This window comes from Octodon degus, unplaced genomic scaffold, assembly GCF_000260255.1.
Source record: "Octodon degus isolate 3935 unplaced genomic scaffold, OctDeg1.0 scaffold00245, whole genome shotgun sequence".
In the NCBI taxonomy this organism is placed as follows: domain Eukaryota; kingdom Metazoa; phylum Chordata; class Mammalia; order Rodentia; family Octodontidae; genus Octodon; species Octodon degus.
In genome coordinates this window covers 744,507-763,099 of record NW_004524821.1, presented here as the reverse complement: position 1 = coordinate 763,099, position 18,593 = coordinate 744,507, and the positions used below count along the sequence as shown (strand labels likewise).

Genomic DNA, 18,593 nt, shown 5'->3' with positions numbered 1-18,593 from the left:
AGGTTGCTGTAGTTCGATCCCCACAACACTCCAGCCCCTTCCCAAAAAAAAAAAATGAGGGCATTCAGATTAAAAAAAAAAAAAAAAAAAACCTTATAAGAGAAAATAAGGTTCAGTGACCTTATTTTGACAAAAAGTAAGAGTATCATCAGAGAAATCAAAGGGACCAGAGTGAGACAGGTGCAGAAAGCACTGATGCCTGTTTGGGACAGGAAGACAGGAGACAAGGACCCGGGAGAGGACAACAGCCTGAGGCTTTACTAACCACTTTTCTTGGTCTTCGTTTGTCTTCTTACAGGAAAAGCTGTTTTTCTGGCAAGAGACAAACATCACCTCTCAGACATCTGCCATTTGATCCGCCACGATGTGCCCTACCTGTTCCAGAAATACGTGAAGGAGTCGCACGGGAAAGATATCCGGGTGGTGGTGGTTGGGGGCCAGGTGATAGGCTCCATGCTTCGCTGCTCCACAGATGGGCGGATGCAGAGCAACTGCTCTCTTGGTAAGAATTGAAGGCACAGAGTGAACCTCTTGGTCACAGACGCCTCCAGGATATTTCTTTAGTCTGCTTCGACCTGCTCAGTAGATGTGTATTGATCCCCACCGTCTTGTCAGACCATGGCCAGACACCAGGATTTCACAGAGAAGAATAAAACAGGAGCCTTTGGGCCAGCTGGGTAGCTCAGTGGACTAAGCACCTGCTTAGGTAAGCACAGGGACCAGGGTTCGATCCCCGGCACCATCAGCCATACCAGCCCCACCCCCGGGTGCACTAAACCAGCCACCAAGACCTGGTGTGGTGGCACATGCCTGTAATCCCAGCACTGGAGAGGCTGAAAGCAGGAGGATCACTATGAATCCAAGCTATGTGGTGAGACCCTGTACCAAATACATTAAACAAAACAAAAAAACAAGATCCTTTCTGAGGCACCAAGAATCCGAGAGGAAGACATAGAAGTGTTGGCACAGATGGGGCTTGTGGGTTAGCTCAATTGTTTAAAGCACCTGCTTGGGCAAACTCAGTCAGGTGCGGGGGACCTGACTGCAGTTCGATCCCCAGCTCCACATCCCGCACCAGACCCGCCCTTAAGGTAGCCTGAGCCAGCAAAAAAAAAAAGTCCTTCTCAGGAAGTGTTGGGGGGCTGGGGAGATGGCTCAGTAGAATAAGTACTTGCCTGGCAAGCACAAGGGCCTGAGTTCAATCCCCAGTTCCGCCAAAAAAAAAAGTGTTGGTGCAGTGTGAGGTCTAGGGAAGTAAGACAGAGTTAGCCACAAGCCCCACCCGCTCCATGTCTTCAGGGTGACAGGAGATGCTAATAAGCAACTGTTTCTGTAACTGAACCACTAACTTGCTTAGGATTTTGTCAGAGGTCAGGAGTGGGGTGAGGGGAACAGAGATTTGAACCCTGTCATGCAGGTATTGAGACTTAGCATGAGGATTGAACAAGGGAGTGACGTGGGGACACACATTTGAGAAATACTCTCAGTGAAGGAGAGATGGAAGGAATGTGATGGGGCAGGAAGATGAGTTTGGAAGATGTGCAGCAGCTTGGGCCGGGAACATTAAGGGTCTCATATTTTGCTTTTACATTTTAATTGGAAAGCTTTTTCCTCTTATGTATGATGCTGTTAGAAAGCTGCAGGCTATATTTTGGTTGAATGTGTAATCCTTCAACCTATCACAGTGAGTAGAAATACGCCAGGAGGGATGCAGATTCTTATCCTCATCACACGAAGCTATTGTCAACCACAGTGAACAATTTTCTATGCTGGTGATTTTAAAAAGATACACATGGTCACTGTTTCCTAGCTCATCAGAAGTGCATACCTAGCCCAGTGACTAATAAAGAGGCGTAAACAGTGATTGCGTTCTTCTTTTGCTAACATGTATTGAGCAGCCGACAGGGGGTCTGCAGCAGATGTTGAGAGGATAGAGGTTATGGGGGGCCCAAGCGTGCAAACAGGAAATGGTGAAATGTTGTGGCAGGTGGTATGGGGGTTAGGTGCTAAGATTCAGTTGGACATGGTATTTGGTGCTTTTTGTTGTTGTTGCTTTTGTTTTTGAGACAGGGTCTTGCTGTGTAGCCCAAGCTGGCCTTGAACCAGTGATCCTCCTACCGCACCCTGCAGAGTACTGGGATTACAGGCGTGCACCATCATACCCAGCGGCACTCAGTACTTTAGAAGTTCTCTTACTCATTTTCACAATCATCCTATGTGGCTGCATAGTAGAGGTTGTGAATTGTTTTGTTTTTTTAAGTTGTCTTACAAAATTAATTCTTTAACTAGTAATTAGATGGCTTTATTATATAGCCAGGGCTATTTTCTTCGAAGCTGTTGTGAAATTGTTTTATGGCCTTTTTCCTATATAGTGTCATAGGTGAAGGGACAGTGTCAAGGTACAGACATTGCTTAGAGGACCTGAGAACACAAATCTTTAGTCTTTCCAGGGAGAGTAAATGGAGACAATTAAGTCTGAGGTCCTAGCTTTTTAACAAATCTGGGTAATCAGATTCTTCCTGTTCTCAGTACAGTATTTTGTGTCATAATCCTTTGTAGTTTTCTTTTCTTAAAAATCAACATTATTATTATTATTATTTTTATTTTTTAGATAGGTTCTTGCTATGTAATTCAAGCTGGCCTTAAGTCACTATGGAGCCCAGGCTGGCCTTGAACTCTTGGCAGTCCTGCCTCAGTCTCCCAGTGCTAGGATTCTAGGCATGCACCACCATATCTAGATAATTTTATTTTTTTCTAATCATAAAAGGAATACATTTTCAATGTAGAAAATTTAGAAAATAAGTATAGTTAAGTTTTTTTTTTAATTATTATCCCTTTTTAGAGACAGCCACTGTTAACATTTTGGCGTCATTCCTTTTCATCTTTTTGGCAAATATCCCTTTATACAGTCTGATAGTCCTGAGCCTCTTAAGTGTTTTCCCATGGAGTTACACTCTGAACAGTTATTAGTGGTTGTAAGATACACTGTTTTCTTCTTTTGTGAGGTATTTAGATTATAATTTTTTATCTCATTGTTTGACAAATATGTATTAAAAACCCACTATGTACCAGGGACCACGATTTTCCGGTATTTTAAATAATACTATCACCAACATTTTTGCACACACATAAAATTAGTTTTTCAGTGATGGGATGGTTGGGTCAGAGAATATCAGCATTTTTAAGACTCTAAATAAGAAATGACCGTGTTGTTCCAAACGGTGTCCAAATTTCCATCTGAACTTTTTGTGGAAAATGACACTGCCATCTCTCTGCCCCTTGTCAGCAGTCCTTACCTCTTCTTTGATGCGTCGCCTGATTCCTCTGTACCCATTGCCACGGTGACGTCACTGTGCTCTCCTCACAGGTGGTGTGGGCGTCATGTGCCCCCTGACAGAACAAGGCAAGCAGCTGGCTATTCAGGTGTCCAACATCCTGGGCATGGACTTCTGTGGCATTGATCTTCTCATCATGGATGACGGCTCCTTTGTGGTTTGTGAAGCAAATGCCAACGTTGGCTTCCTAGCCTTCGACCAGGCATGCAACTTAGACGTGGGCGGCATCATCGCAGACTATTCCATGTCCTTGCTGCCAAACAGGCAGACTGGGAAGATGGCTGTCCTCCCAGGACTGTCAAGCCCCAGGGAGAAGAGCGAGCCAGATGGTCGTGCCTCAGCTCAGGGGGTTGCGGAGAGCGTCTACCCCATCAACAACGGGTCTACCTCTAGTGAGAGTGAGCCTGAACTGGGCGAGGTCCGAGATTCCTCAGCGAACACAATGGGGGGCCCACCCCCTGTGCTGCCTGAGCCTGGCTACAACATTAACAACAGGATTGCTTCAGAATTAAAACTTAAGTGAATTCCTGCTTTTTGGCAGCATTTAAACCAAATCCTACTGCTTCCCTAGTAGTTTCATGTGAATAAAATCTGGACTAATGTGATTTCATTTGCACAGGAACTAGAAATCCCATCTGGGCACTCAGCATTCTTTCTAATGATGATTTGAGCAAATGGCCTAGCTTTGTTGTTTTTACAGATGCTAATGTAAAAACACTCGCCACTACCACCGTCTCCACTGATCTGTTTGAGTCTAATTCCTGCTGTGAGCACTTGGATAGAATGGTAGACTTTAAAGCGCTGACTCTGTGCTGCTGTTCCTGGCTATTAGCATAGAGAACATGAGCTTGGAACGACTCGGGGAAATAGAGCTGGCAGCCTGTGCAGACGGGGTGGACTGTGACTGCAGTAATGTGTTCCTCACTCAGCGTGTGTGTGGTGCTTGGGAGATGCATACTGAAGTACTATCAGAGGACCGGTCTCTGCTCCCTTTCAGGCACCATCCTGACCGTCCTTCTTGGCCATATTCAGCACTCAGGATATGATGTTTTAGGGAGCATCTGCATTAGCATTCACAGTGAAGCACTTTGTAAGAAGTGGGATTGAATGTGCTTTGGCTTTACTGGTTGGCATATGTCCTGCTTTGTAACTGGGCTTTTCTACAAATTGCTTTGCCACTCTGAATTCATACACCCTGCTTCAACTAAAGCTCCAGCGGCTTCTTGCACCTTTGCTGCCTTTGGCCTCAGCTGGAAATGGGCTTCGATGGGCTGGTGGCCACACACTACTTTATTTCTTGAGTGTGCACTGGAATCTAACATCATGGACTTGCTTTTCAATGGACTGTTCACTTGTCATCCAGAAGCCAGTGGGTTTTTACCCAGAAAGTTACAAGATAATCATCCTTCTCCTTCCTGTCCTGAGACTTTCTGTACTGCGTAGCTGTAGGGGGTTTCTGTATGAGCGGACGCTGTGGGCCTTTTGGGTAGAGCCGGCCTTTGGAGACCCGCTGCAACTCTCTGGACATGCTCTTCTCTCCAGGCTCCAAAGACCTGTCCTTACCCACGTTTCCAGACTGAGGAGACTCAGGTATCAGGAATGACTCCCTGCGTGTTGGGGGAGGGAAGCTAATGTAGACATGACACTAAGTGCTTCTTGTTTTAACTCTTCGTCAGTAGATCAGATCTTTCCCTTGGGAGAAACCATGGTGAAGGAGTTCCCCAATTCTGCTTACCTGAAGTATGACTGAAAAGAGCAACGACCAAATACACGAGAACACACACACTCCAGAGTGACCGTTACTGCAGTTATTTCCTTGGGAGACCATACTCTCGAGCTGTGGTTTTTCATGCTCCAAGGACACTTAAAATTCCTCTTGGGGGTTATCCTTGAAGCCATGAGAGGAAAGAGGCCTCACAACTTTATCATCAAGCCTTGCTTTTTGTTTTAATCTCCCTCCTGCCAAGGTAGTGCCAAGTTCCACACCCATTTTATTTGTCAGATTTGGTGGGGAGGGGTGCTGAGGGCCAAACTCTGGACCTTGCACTTGCCAGCCAGGCACTTATGCCACTGAGCTATCTCCCTGGCTGTAATTGTCAGATTTATTTCTTAATGCCTTTGGTTAAAAAAGTATTCCTCAGAAACTAGATCTTCCATTAAAGGAAAAGATTGACCAACCTGAGGAAGCTTACAAGTTACAGTTTCCAGTGAGAGTTCTAGAAATGTTCTGCATAATGTGAGCTTCATGAAGTAAACATGTATCTTTCCACGGTAACTACTTTGAAGGCAGCACCTCCCATTTGAGTGCATAATTCCTGTACTTCCTCTGCTGTAAATGGAAAATGTGTATAAAGTTAAACTATTACATTTTTCACGACACATTTTAGTAGAAATTGGCTCTTAAAATATTGTAGTTAAAACCAGATCTCACTAAGTAACAGTTGTACAATGGGAAAGCATTTGGTGCCATGTAATGGAGAAACCACGCAACACAGTTGTAGTTTAAGTGCAATCCGTAGGGTGCATGCCATTGAACTGTAACTCCAGTAATGTGTCTTGTGCAGTTGAACACCGATAATACTTCACCCTTATGTAAGTTAAGATATGTACCTTATCTTTACCACTCAGGGTGGCTTCAGAAGAAAAGTTTTTGGTTTGTTTTTCTGGAATTGATCAGATTCTTTTGTGTAAACATCTGAAACAGTTGTGGACCTCTCAGAAGCTGCATTCAGTCATTTTCACTGTTTAGTGTAAGCCTCATCTCCCTAATTTGTCTGAAAGAAGGCTAGCTAGACTCCATCCTGAGCAGAGATACTAGAGTGTCCCAATTCCTTTGCCAAAGGAATCTCTCATGTTGCAGCTGGTAGTGACATCTGTTGTCATTGGCATCATTGCCTGGGATGAATCCTGTTGAGAAGCAGAGAAAACTGAATCACAGCTGGATCCTAACCGCCCCCCCCCCCCACCATACCACAGCTGGCTGCAGGCTCTGTGAGCCTCAGCCAGGTGGCCCAGTTACATATGCCACAGCTGCCCATGCCTGCTAGGAAAAACATAAGGTACAGACTCAAATAGCTGACTGCCCTTGGTGAGTCTCATGAACTCTGTGTATGCATTTTCCCTCTCTGCAGACAGGGAAGGCCTACTGTGCTCCCCTCTCAGAGCTGAGGTCGCCCCGTACATTATGTGAGCGGTGGTAACAGAACACCTCCTATGCCTGCATTTCACAGTTTATCATCACTACTGCTCTGAAGAAGTTAAAGGAGGAGACCATGAATTCCTGGCATCAACAAACCAAACTGTGGAGGCCCTGAGAAAGGAATGCAGCTTCTCGGAGGCCTTCCATCCAGGGAAACTTACTACCTAAAAGGAATAAGGTGCTCGGAATTGTCCGAGAGCCTTCTGGATGTGTTGTGTATAACCTGAAACCCTTGACTCTTGTATACCAACTGACAAAGTCTTCCTTGTGTAACATAGATTCAGTGTCTGTGTATGGTCTTTCCTTTATCTAGCTGTAGCATCTTGAAACTGGTCAAAACTTGAATGCCAATCACCCAGTCACTCAGAATATATATGATTCTGCACTTGGGAAAATGTGTTCATGCTATCTGTGTGTGTATGGAGTGAACAGAGTATGGAGGGGGCTTTAGGCTTTAGGACCTGAAAAACAATAGAAGTGGATCATGAGCCATTATTGTCACAGTTGTAGACTCAATGCTCCCAGCTAAGGGAATCCATGTGGATTGAAATACAGCAAGAATGAAATAGGAGAGGAAGGGTCTGGGTTAGCTTTGTGGGAGAAAAGCAAAATTGGGGATGACTTGGGATTTTAGTGGGAAGAAAGAAAAAAGTGGCTCTTTTGTGAGTTATTTTAATGAAAGAATCATGACTGTATTGAATACAGGTAGATGTCTGAAGCCAGCTGCCCTGTACAAAGATACTGGGATGCACGGACTTGTGTCCAACCTGGAGACGTGAAGGAGGTGCACCTCATCCCTTCAGGTCTCCAAGAATGCTGGTTTTGAGACCACCATAAATCTGAAGAAGATGGAAGCAGCTCGTGGGGACAGTGTTCCAGGACCACTCAAGTATCAGCTGACCCTCCCCAAAGTGATCAGATCAGGATGCCATGGGCGGCAGAGCCAGGAGCCACGACTTACTGAGGGGAGTGAGGGGAATCAGGTCAGAAAACAAAGCCAGCATTGCACGGCCACATTAGCTTAATTCTTCCCTTTGCCCTGGAAGTGAGGCCTCTGTTTGCAGTTTCTCTCTGCAGTGGTCTTAGAAGGACCCTGACAACAGCTGTTTGTCACTGTCCCAGAATATAATGTTCTTAGAGCTGGGGCTATAGCCTAATAGAAAGCTTGGTACTGCTTTTGGCTTTGCTTCTTAGATTCATCAAAAGTACTGATGATCACTTTAAAATGTTTTTATCTGAAGATCATCTTTCTCAGGTATATATTATTTTAATCCTGTTCTACAAGTAATGCCCCTTTCCAAGTCTGTGACTCTGCTATACAGCCTTCCCTCCTAAAATGCCCACAACTGAGTGTGAACTGTCTCCCTTCAAGCCTTCTGATTCCCATCTTTGTGTATAGTTCCTGCCACTACGCAGCATTATCCCAAGCTCAGGGCTGACAGCTCATCCCTGTTTGGTGACCGTGTTCTGTGAAGTTCATGTTCTCTGGAACTCCAAAGTAACAGTAGGAAGATCACCCCAAGAGCCAGATTGAGGCCACACACGTAGCAGCACTGGGAGAGCAGTCTAGTCACATACATAGGGTGTCTGGTTCCAGATTCTAGTCAGTCAGTCAGCAGCAAGGCTGAAGCCAGGCAGTGCAACGTCCCAACCAGGTCAGTATACAGAGATGGTTCTGTTCCTCTACACGTCTGGCACTTCCTGCTGTCCTGGGCCCACCCTCTGCTCATAACCCTTCTGATCTCTTCCCTGGACAAGGTGGTGATGCGCAACTGTCAGTGCTTCCACACGTGCATGGATCTAGTTGAGAGCCCCACAGGCACGTGAGATTTCAGGGTGCATGTTAGCTTCTGTCCAGCACCCCTCAGCATCAGCCAAGACCACTTAACTCCACCCTATACCCAGTGATTGGATGTGAAGAAGAAGGGTCTGCCAAGGCTTCCTCAGCCCCACTTTGGCCGATGTCCTCTCACTGCAAGGGGGCTTGAAGGCTGAGGATTTGGTGCTCCTGAACTCCCATCGGGTGTGCCTAAAGGGAGTCTGCTACACACACTCCAGTTGCAATGAGCAGCAAGGTCAGAAGTTTCCTCCCACTTTATTCCACAGCATCCCCCTTACAGCAAGCCACAGGCACAAATGCTTTGTGAAAGCCCAAGCATCAGCTGAGAGCCTTCTACCTCCTCAAATCCAGTGCATGTACTTGTGCTCCCATGCTGACCCTTTGGATTTTTGTCATTTCTAAGGGATTTAGTTTTTGTAGCTACTACTGGTCCAAAACCTTTGCTACCTCATTGTAAGCAGCAGTGTTGTCTCATCAACACTGTGCTGCATCATTGAAGATGAAGTTCAGTTGCCTCCTCATTTCCTCATGTAGCAAAATTCAAATAAATTGTGTGTGTGCGCACACACACACACACACCTGGATGTGAGGGAATGGCAGACACTGCAGCAAGCATGACTTGGAAACACGCTTAGAACCTTCATATACTATGAAGGAATCTCCACTCACCAGTCCACTTGGCCCCCATCTCTTTTCCTTGGGACATACCAAATCCATTTACATTCTTATACATAATCATTCCCTCTTTTAAACTTGGATTCTTTACACTTCATGATTTCAACCTCGACCATTGGTGACTTACAGGAGGAATTTTTCAAACAAAGCCAGCTCCCTCCTCAGAGCTCTAGAGCCATCCCTGAAGGGGATACACGCTTCATTCTCTCTGCGATAGCCCAGCTCCTAATGACCAGGCTCACCACTAGCATGCCAGGGGCATACCCACAGAAGGCAAAAGGCACTACTGTGAATGGCACCAGTTTGAGTGAAGTGGGGTGCAAAGCCTGAGTGATAAGTCAGAGCTTGTGTGACCCTTTAAGGACAGTCGCCTCGACTTGCTAAATCTTAGCAAGACTGCACCTCATGCAATTGGTAAATGTAATTGAAAATGAAACACTTGAGTACATCGGTTTCCTTTCCTTTGGTTGCCCCCACTGTGCTTATGGCTCGGTGCCAAGCTCTGAAAGCTGGCAGACAGCAACTTTGCAGCTGGGAGTAGCAATGCTGGGGGTAGGGCTGGCGGCTGCTCATGCAGTTCAAGCTTGATGATAGGAAGGTCTCATCCTTACATTCTGCGATGCTATATGCAAGATACAGGGGATGTATTTCACTTAGAAAAATCCTGAAGGAAAGGCTGCCTCAGACAAAAAGCTGATAAGCAGCCTAACCTTGAGTGATTTAACACTTTTTTTCTCTCTGTCTCTTTTCCTGTATTAGGGTTCACTGACTGCATTCAAATGGAAGGAGGAGGTACCAGGGATTTGAATTAAACCTTATCAAACAGAGGGTGAGGGGAGTGCAGGAAGCTTGGGGCTGTGCAGAGAACTGCTAGACAGACAGCACCATCTGCACTTGGCAGGATGACAGTCCTGAGATCAATGGAACTTGCCAATAAAGCAGCTAAACTTGTGATGTCCTGGCCCTGTCCTGAGTGGGACTCCTAGAATCTCCTATTTAGGATACCAAATTCCTATGGGGTGGGGGGCTGGTGGCCCTTAATTACTCTGTGCAGCTAACAAAGGTCTTTGTGAATGTAGGATTAGGCGGTGCCTGTGGATTTAGATGTACCTGGAGATCCCCCTGAGCTCCAGAAATATACCGAAGCAGATTGTACCAGCCAAAAGAGCACATTGTTAAATTTTCGGGAGTTTTGTAAGATGGTTATTAAACACAGCCATTATTAAATATTAAATTATATAAATTTACAATTAAAATGAAACATAGGTAAGAAAAACTCAAAACTCATGAACTTCCTAATTACCCTCTTTTTGAGGCTATTGACATCTCGTATTTGTGCGCTGGAAGTGCTGCACATAATTAGTTGCGTGCCGCTGTCCCTCTCTTCCCAGCTCCATCATTCAAAGACACCACGCTGGTAGCTTAGAATCAGGCGCAGTGGGAAGATCTACAGTAGGGATGGGCAAACAGCGCGTGGCGTGTTTGTCGCCCCCTGTGAGCTGGACATTTGTGAGTGCACCATCACTCCTGGGTGATGGAAACGGGGACAGCCGAGCACTGAAACATTTCCGTTCTAGGGAGTTAGGATGTATTAAGGCTTTCTCAGAAGCAAGCATCCTGGTAAATGGTTCATTGAAAGCACTATTATATGTGTGTGCATGTGTGTACATGCATGTGTGTGTGTGTGTGTGTGTGTGTGTGTGTAAAACAGCCTCCCTGTTTTTCCATACATGAAAAAAATCTGCTTTTTCCCTTGCTCTGGTTTGTGAGGTTAGTCTCACCTGGCAGCAGAAGGTATTCTAGCTAAGTTCCCTTCAGGAAGGCGCACGGTTAGCAAACTGAAAGCGAATCAACTGGCAAGAAGAAAATGTGCTTTAAAGCATAGATCTTAACTAGGCACCAAAATCGCTCATTTCCAAGTGGTTTACACAGCAATACCAATGTTAACTCTCCCAACATAGAAGAAATTATTTATAAATGATTGTTTTGCTATTTTTGCTTCTTATTAAAATTATTACTCTGGAATGGGATGCTTTCTTTGCCTTTGTTCCTCAAGCTCTGTGCCTTTTGGTTCTTTAAAAGTAAGAATCACATGCTGAAGCCACACATTATTATTTTCATATTGTAAAATCCTCTCGATGAGAGAAATTCTTCCTGGAAACTTCGTCCTATTCATTTGCACGCCAGCTGCATTCTGAAAAACCATAATTTTCCTTTCAAACACAGAGTGCTGTCTGAATGGTAATACTGCCAGCTCTCAGCTGTCAAGATGACGGGGGAAAGGCTGCCGCAGATGGCGGGAGCTTGTCAGGTCCTGCTCAACACACTCTCCCGGACTGACAGTTGAATTACTATTCACGTGGCGAGTGAGAGCTGCAAGCTGTGAGAAGTCACTGTGCAGGCAGGCAGAGGTCCTCGGGGACTGGAAGAGCCTCTGCCCACCACGAGAGCTCTTGACACATCAGGGGTGTCAGGCCTGTGCTCACCCGACACTTCCAGGGGCTTCCTGGAGGAAAGGATGGGAACTGTGGGAACAAAGTTCTGGTCAGCACCAGGCCCAAGATCCTTGGACAACTGCTTCTTCACCACTTTGGCTGTGGCTCTGGCAGAAACTGCTAAAGGGGCACCAGTAGAGAGACCTGTCCGCTGGGTACAGACACCTCCCCAAGTTGGTGGATCGGGATCGCCTCCCCTCGAGGAACAAGCCTGTGAAATGTGGCCTGTTCTTTCTGGTGTCCTGTGTCTCTCCTCTGCGGCTGTGCTGGCTTCTTGCTGCTGCACCCGTCTGTCTGTCTGTCCGTCACACGGGTACCTGCTGCGTTTCTACCAGCTGCTGCTTTCATTGCAGCTTTCCCAGATCAGGAGCCAGGCTGCTTTCTCCCCAGGGTTGCAGCTCTTCTGCCAGCCTCAGGTCTGTGTGCTCTCGGGACTCACAGCTCTTTCTATCTCCCTAGGGCATTTATTTGTATCCTCATTTCTTAAAAGAACTGGCTGCAGTTCCCATGAGACAAATGAGGGAATATTTGAGTAGCAGTCCTTGTGTCACATGGAAACACACTCCTAACTAGAGAGACATGGCAACTACAGGGACTGCCAGCTCCGGGAGTTTCTCTTGCTATACAGGGCATTACTGAAGCATTGAATTCGTGAAACTGGAATGTATCACACTTGTGCATTGTCCTGACTTTGATGTCTGGGTGGATGAGAATGTGTAAGAGAGTGTCCTTATTTCTTAAACACATTAAGTATTAAGGGATAAAAAGACATCATGTCTACAACTTTCAAATGGTTCAGAAGACAATTCGTATTTATAAAGAGAAAAATGGTAAAATCAAATATGGTGAGAGTTGTTAACATTTGAGGAACGTGGGAAAAACGTAAGAATCCTTGTGTGAATATTCTGAACACGTCTGAAATTGTACCCGTCTCCTTGCTGGGCTCTGCTCTCCCTCACAAGTTTCAGTTTCCTCACACGTTGCCTTTTGCTCTCTCCCTTTTCTATATTTCAGTCTTAGGTGATCTCCATTTCTATGTATTAATGACCATTTGCATGATATTCTCCAATTGCTCTTTTGAACACAATCTTCCCTTCCTCGTCTGATTGCTCTTCCGGTCGCCCCCTTTCACCTCTCCTCAGCTGTCCCCCAAGTATCGCAGAGTCAGCAGGCCCCAAGCAGATCTCGATCGTCCCCCAGCACACACAGCTGTGCTCTTCAGCGCTGGCTCACCTGCGGGCACAGCGCCAGCCACCTGCTCAAACCAGAAAAACAAAAGAAAAGAAAAACTCCAGGAGTCATTTTTGGCTCTTATCTTCTTCAACCTCTATATCCAATTTTGTTTCTTGTAAAACTTCGTATTCAACCTATGAACTATCTTCTTTCATCAGAAACTAATTTTTCCATTTTTGGCCACATTTGTTAAGATGTTCTAGCAGGTCTGCAGTCCTGACAAAAGTGTACAAGCAAGGAACAGTGTTTATACTATATAGTCCTGCTTCTACATCCTGGTCCCAACAGTCATTCTGTTCTATGCTTTCAAAACATGATACTGCTTATTTATATATTAGCTGTTCAATTATGTGCTTTTGCACACATATATATTAAGTAAGATATTCATCTCTATGACATTGTCACTGATCTTGATGAATATAAGGAAAGACATATTTTTTCTATGGAAAAGATAGAACATTTCTTTCATTCATAGAATAACGTGGCCAAATATTTATTCTGTGTGACCTATTACTGTTCTTGAGAGATGTCCTACCTTATAGCCACTGTGATGCAGAAGACCTCATTTGTGTGTAGCTGAAGGGGCACACAAGTCTACTTGTGGTGGGGAAATTAGCTTCTAATCTTAGTTGTCTGAGGACCTGGCAAAGCACGGGCCTATAGCTGTGCAAATATCAAAGAGCATGCGTGCCCAGCCGCTACTCTAAGCGAATTTTTGTTACAGTTTTATAGACAACATGACACAATTTACAATAATACATATGCCCTTGCAGGAGAAAAATAATGCATATGCCCTTGCAGTAGAAAAATAAAGTTTAACCGTATCTTTCAAGGTAAAGCTTCAGCTCCACCCCTGGAAAAGCTGCCAACGAGCCTTAGGAAACATGGCATTACCTGGTGGGAAGACAAGCCACGCCATGAGGGGTCCTGGGGAGGACAAAAGCTCCTGGCCCTCTTCAACCTGTTTATACTTTTGGTGTCAAGAAAACCATATTTCACAGAGCTCTTTAGAATTGAAATTATTTCATGCATTAATGTACCTTATATGAAAATGAAATACGTTTTCATTGAAAAATCAGGACAAAATAAAATATTTTCAGATTAATAAAAAAGTCTATAAAACTTTACCATCAGCAAATCCTCATCATAAGAAGTACTAAAATATTGATCAGTAACAAGAGCCTAGATGAAAGGTACTATGAAGAACACATACCATATTGTCAAGCAAGAACAATAATAATTATGATTTATAGGCTTAAGATATTTGAAATAGGGCCAGGAAGATGGCTCAGAGGCATAAGCGCCTGCCTGAGAAGCTCACTGTCCTGAGTTTAATTCCCAGTGATAAACATTTTTTTGAAATAATAGTAATGATATATAAGTTAGAGGGAGACAAATGGAACGAGGTGCTAAAAGTTGTATTTTGTAAAATTAAGGCTTTTTGAATAACTTTAATAAGTTAGGAATAAATTAATTCTCAAGTTTTTGAGGTAATTGCTAAAAGAACCAAAACACAGGATATAACCAATGAATTGACAAGAGGTTGGAAGAAAATTGGATGAGATAAAAGTATGTAAGTAATCCGGGGTGGGGGAGACAGAGAGAGACAGACAGACAGACAGAGAACATGCAGAAGAAATACAGTACGTAAAATAAGATCATAGATTTAAACCCAAATAATTTAGCATGCAAACAAAATATAAATGCATTAAATGATTCTTTAAGGACGACAGATGTATACCCAGTGAGTGAGTGCTACGCCCAGCTTGGATGGCCAGGCGCGGGGCTTCCTCCCCGGTGCTGCCAGGTCGCTGATTCCTGCCCCTAGGGGGCTTGGCACGTTTTCACGTTTTCTGGAACACATACCCTTATGCAGTTACTTCTGGTCAAGTCCTTTGTGTGGGGAGTTCTGGCCTGCATGGTGACCCATGGTGCCCACAGGCCGTGTCCCCCTCGTCTCTGGAGTCCACACAGCTGCACACTGTACTAAAAGGCGGGATTTTGAAGGAGGGAAAAAAAAGGAACAACAGATATAAAAACCCTAATTATTATTTTTTTAATAAGAGATGAAGCTAAAGGGTAAGGATAGAGATTGAAAGCAAAAGGTTGGAAGAAAATATACCAAGTGTTTCAGGTGAGTTAGAAAAATAGAAGCCTCTTGAAACATTTTGAATAGAAATGTATTTAATAAAGGGAATTAGAATTTCTTTGAAGTAGCTGGGTGATTAAAGATCAGGGAGCAAACATGAGAAAGCTGCTTTCATAGAAAATCTGCTTTCAGGAAAACAACAGTGGAACTTCTTAGAAAAATTAATGATTGCTTCCTATGAAGCTTCCAAATCTTGGGAGTTGGCCCTCATTAGCAGAATTATATCTAGACTCAAGCAAAGGAAGGCAACAGTACAAATTACAGTTCTAAGTCTCCCCTTCGAAGCAGAGGTAAGTGATAAAGGCAATAGTTTTAATGCCTAAGTGACAAGAAGTCATCCAGCCCTAAAGGAAATATGCATAACTACAGTAACACTAATGTAGACTCTAATGCCAAAGACATCACTAGACATAAAAAAGTCATTCCACAATACCAAGACCTTCTCCAGGAAAGTATAATAATATTAAAATGTGTACATGCCTAGAAAGTTTTAAATCATATGAAGCAACAATTGACAGAACTACAAAGAGAAATAGATTTTACATACTTCAGAATAAACATTCAGCAAAGATATGCAAGATTTTAAATATGAATGATTTAATTTAATGGGCTCATATAGGACACTGCCACCAGGGAATCCATTTCTTTTCTAGTACACACAGAACATTCACAAATATTGGCAATATCCTGTGGTGTAATCTAATCCCAAGCAATTTCTAAAACTCAAAACTGTGAACATAGTGTTTGACTTCCATCAGGCTGGAACCCAAGATGGCAGTGCTCTTGTTGAGACATGCTGGCCATCGTTGCCTCTGTTCCCACCTAAGTCCTCAGCTCTATATTAGAAATGCTGTTCCTTTGGGAACCATGGCCAAAGAAGAGATGGAGTGGTTCTGGAACAAGAACACGGGTTCGAACCATCCTGTATCTTCCCACTTCACTATCTACAGTTGGTCTTTTCCCATTATGTCCATTTGCCATCATGGCACTGGCATGGCCTTGAATGGAGGGGTCTCTCCGTTTGGTGTATCAGCTCTGTTGCTCCCTGGGAACTTTGAGTCTTATTTGGAATTTGTAAAGTCTTTGTGTCTGGAGCTAGCACTGATCTACACAGCTAAGTTTGCACTCTTCTTCCCACTCATGTATCACACCTGTAATGGGATCCATCACTTGATGTAGGACCTAGGAAAGGCCTGGAGACTGCCCAGATTTACCAATCTAGGGTGACTACCTTGGTTCTGACAGTGTTGTCCTCTGCGGGACTGGCAGCCATGTGAAGAGCTGACGTTCCCAGCATCATCTTCCTACAAATTAGTTGTCACAAACTGCTTTACCTTCTTATCCCTCATTCTTACCCTAGTCAACAGAGTTACCTGATCTCTTTAGATCCTTCTGTGTTTGCAGATAATCCCCCTTAGCTCAATAGACTGGCTTGTAAAACTACAATAATAGAAAGGGTCCAGTTTTTCCCTTGTTTCTCACAGTGGAATAGCTGTAAAAACGCCCTTTTCCTGCCCACAGTTTGCTGCCTTCCCTGGGCCTAGAAGCCTATTCTCTGTCCACACTGGGCTTTGATTTGTGCTGAGGGTCAGCTTTTGGCTCCTTCTTCCTGAGACAATGGAAACAATGCCAGCTCTGTGGCTTCTGCCGTGGAAGCTGGGGGGAAGGCTTTGGGTGCCACTGCCTGTGGGTTGCTGGCTTAAAGGACAGTTCTGTTCACTGGTCAGAGTCCAGGGTCTTTAGCACCCACACAGTGTGACTGAAAGCAGGGAGGTGGGGATGGAAGGAAATTGTCCTGGCTTGGCTAGAGGGAGATAAAAGGGATGCTGGTTCTCAGAGCAGGTGCCTTAGGAAGAAGAGACATGGCTTTTGATGAAAGAAGAAGATCCAGAAAGCATTTCATTAACTATTTTAAGGTGTTTTTGTCTCTGGTAGGTTTTTTTGTTTTCTTTTGTTTTTGCATTTATGGGATGGGGAACCCTTCTAGTGTCATGTTTTCTAATCCAAGTTCATGTACATCTTTTCTGAAACAATTAAAATGCTCCTTTAAAAAAATGTTTGAGAGCCTTATAGAAACTAAGCTAGAAACCAACACCAAATAAAATTAACATCTTTTAGGAAACGAGAAATCATACTGTCGCAGTTTGGGTCTTAAATGTCCCTCAAAGGCTGCTATATGAAAGGCTTGGTTGCCAGACTCTGGTGCTGCGGGGGCTGGGTGGAATGTTTAGGAGCTGTGAGCTTGTGGAAGGAAGGAAGCTCACCCAGAGGGAAGGGCTTAGGAGTGTGGGAGCCTGACCCCTCCTCTGGTGCTTTCGTTTCGTGGATGCATTGGGGTGACCAACTTTGTTCCACCACATGCTCCATCATGTTCTGTCACCACAGGCCCCAGTCAGTGGAACCAACTGATCATGGATAGAAATCTCCATAAGGCTTCAGCCAAAATAAATGAACCCAAATAATTTTTCCATGCTGATAAGTTAATTACCTCAGATATTTTGTCATAGTAATATCTTTCTAAGACACACATATCTAAATGATCAGGAGCCCAGAAAAGAATTTTAAAATATGTAGAATATTTAGAACTGCATTTCAAAATAAGTAGCATCAGCCAAAACAGTGTTCTGAGGAAAATTTATAGCCTTAAAATGCAAATACTAGAAAGGAAAGATCCTGAAAATTAAATTAGTAGACATAAAAAAGCAGAAAATAATGATCCATGATCAAGAAGAAAATCAGTAGAGACAGTAAACTTGAATAATTTAAAGAATAATTTTGTAAAATAGTGCAAAAGGATTAATGACCAAGAATTCAGAATTGGAGGAAACAAGGAACAGGTAAGAAAAGGGAAGGAAAGCAATGGTGAAGGAGACAATGTTTAATGACATGACCTTTGAAGGATGTTTTTAGGATGGTAAAATTCTAATATTTTAAGTTATCTGCTGTAGAATTGTTATCTTTTTCCAATCTTCATCAAGAGTCTTTTTGAAAGATCTGTTTTATATTTGGGATTAGAAAGTGAGACCCACGAAGGGGCTGTACCCTAAAGATAAGGAGGAGCAGCTATACGATGCGGACTGGAGAGTGAGAATTAGATTCAAGCTGAAAACTGGTGGAGAGGTGGCAGGCAGCCAAGTGGGCCCCTGGGATTTCATAGCCCACTTGGGGATGGGTAAGAATGCCAAAGGTAGGGAATGGAGGCTCCGGCTGATTTTACATGAAAGACAGATGACTCACCTCACATATTATTACTGTATCTGAGTGGATTTTTTTCTGAGTGAATTATTTACAGTGAAGAACATACAGCTGTCTGAAAGAACCTGGACCTGCATATCTTGAGTGCGGATCTACCCAGGAAGCAACGTGATCCTTGGTAATTCTGGAGAAAAGCTGAGAGGGAAAATGTGATAGGTTAAGTGTCTAAAGTCATCAAGATACAACAGCCTGATTCAGGCATAGTCAACATCTTGTCCATTTTCCAATGATGAATGGAGCTATGGGAAAGTCAAGCTCATAAAGGCCTGCACTCCACCCTGCACACCACAGGGGCCGTTGCAGTGTGTGGTCCCCTAGACAGTACAGAACGCTTACATCTGCTTCACCTTATTGTCTGAATTAAGAAAAACACCAACCTCCAGCACTGTCTCAGCCAACGCTTACTGCAGCT

At 44.1% G+C, this 18,593-nt stretch overlaps 1 protein-coding gene and 1 pseudogene across 1 annotated transcript in view; both read left to right on the top strand.

The window, feature by feature from the left end:
• Rimkla (ribosomal modification protein rimK like family member A) overlaps window positions 1–4,055 on the top strand; it is a 39,694-nt gene extending 35,639 nt beyond the window's left edge. Inside the window, exons 4-5 of the mRNA XM_004645944.1 lie at window positions 299–502; window positions 3,368–4,055. Coding sequence (XP_004646001.1) covers window positions 299–502; window positions 3,368–3,858 — 695 coding nt within the window. The 3' untranslated portion in view covers window positions 3,859–4,055. The remainder of the gene's footprint in view (window positions 1–298; window positions 503–3,367) is intronic.
• Window positions 4,056–15,697: 11,642 nt separating this feature from the next.
• On the top strand, window positions 15,698–16,267 carry LOC101564576 (annotated as a pseudogene).
• The last annotated feature ends 2,326 nt before the right edge of the window (window positions 16,268–18,593 follow it).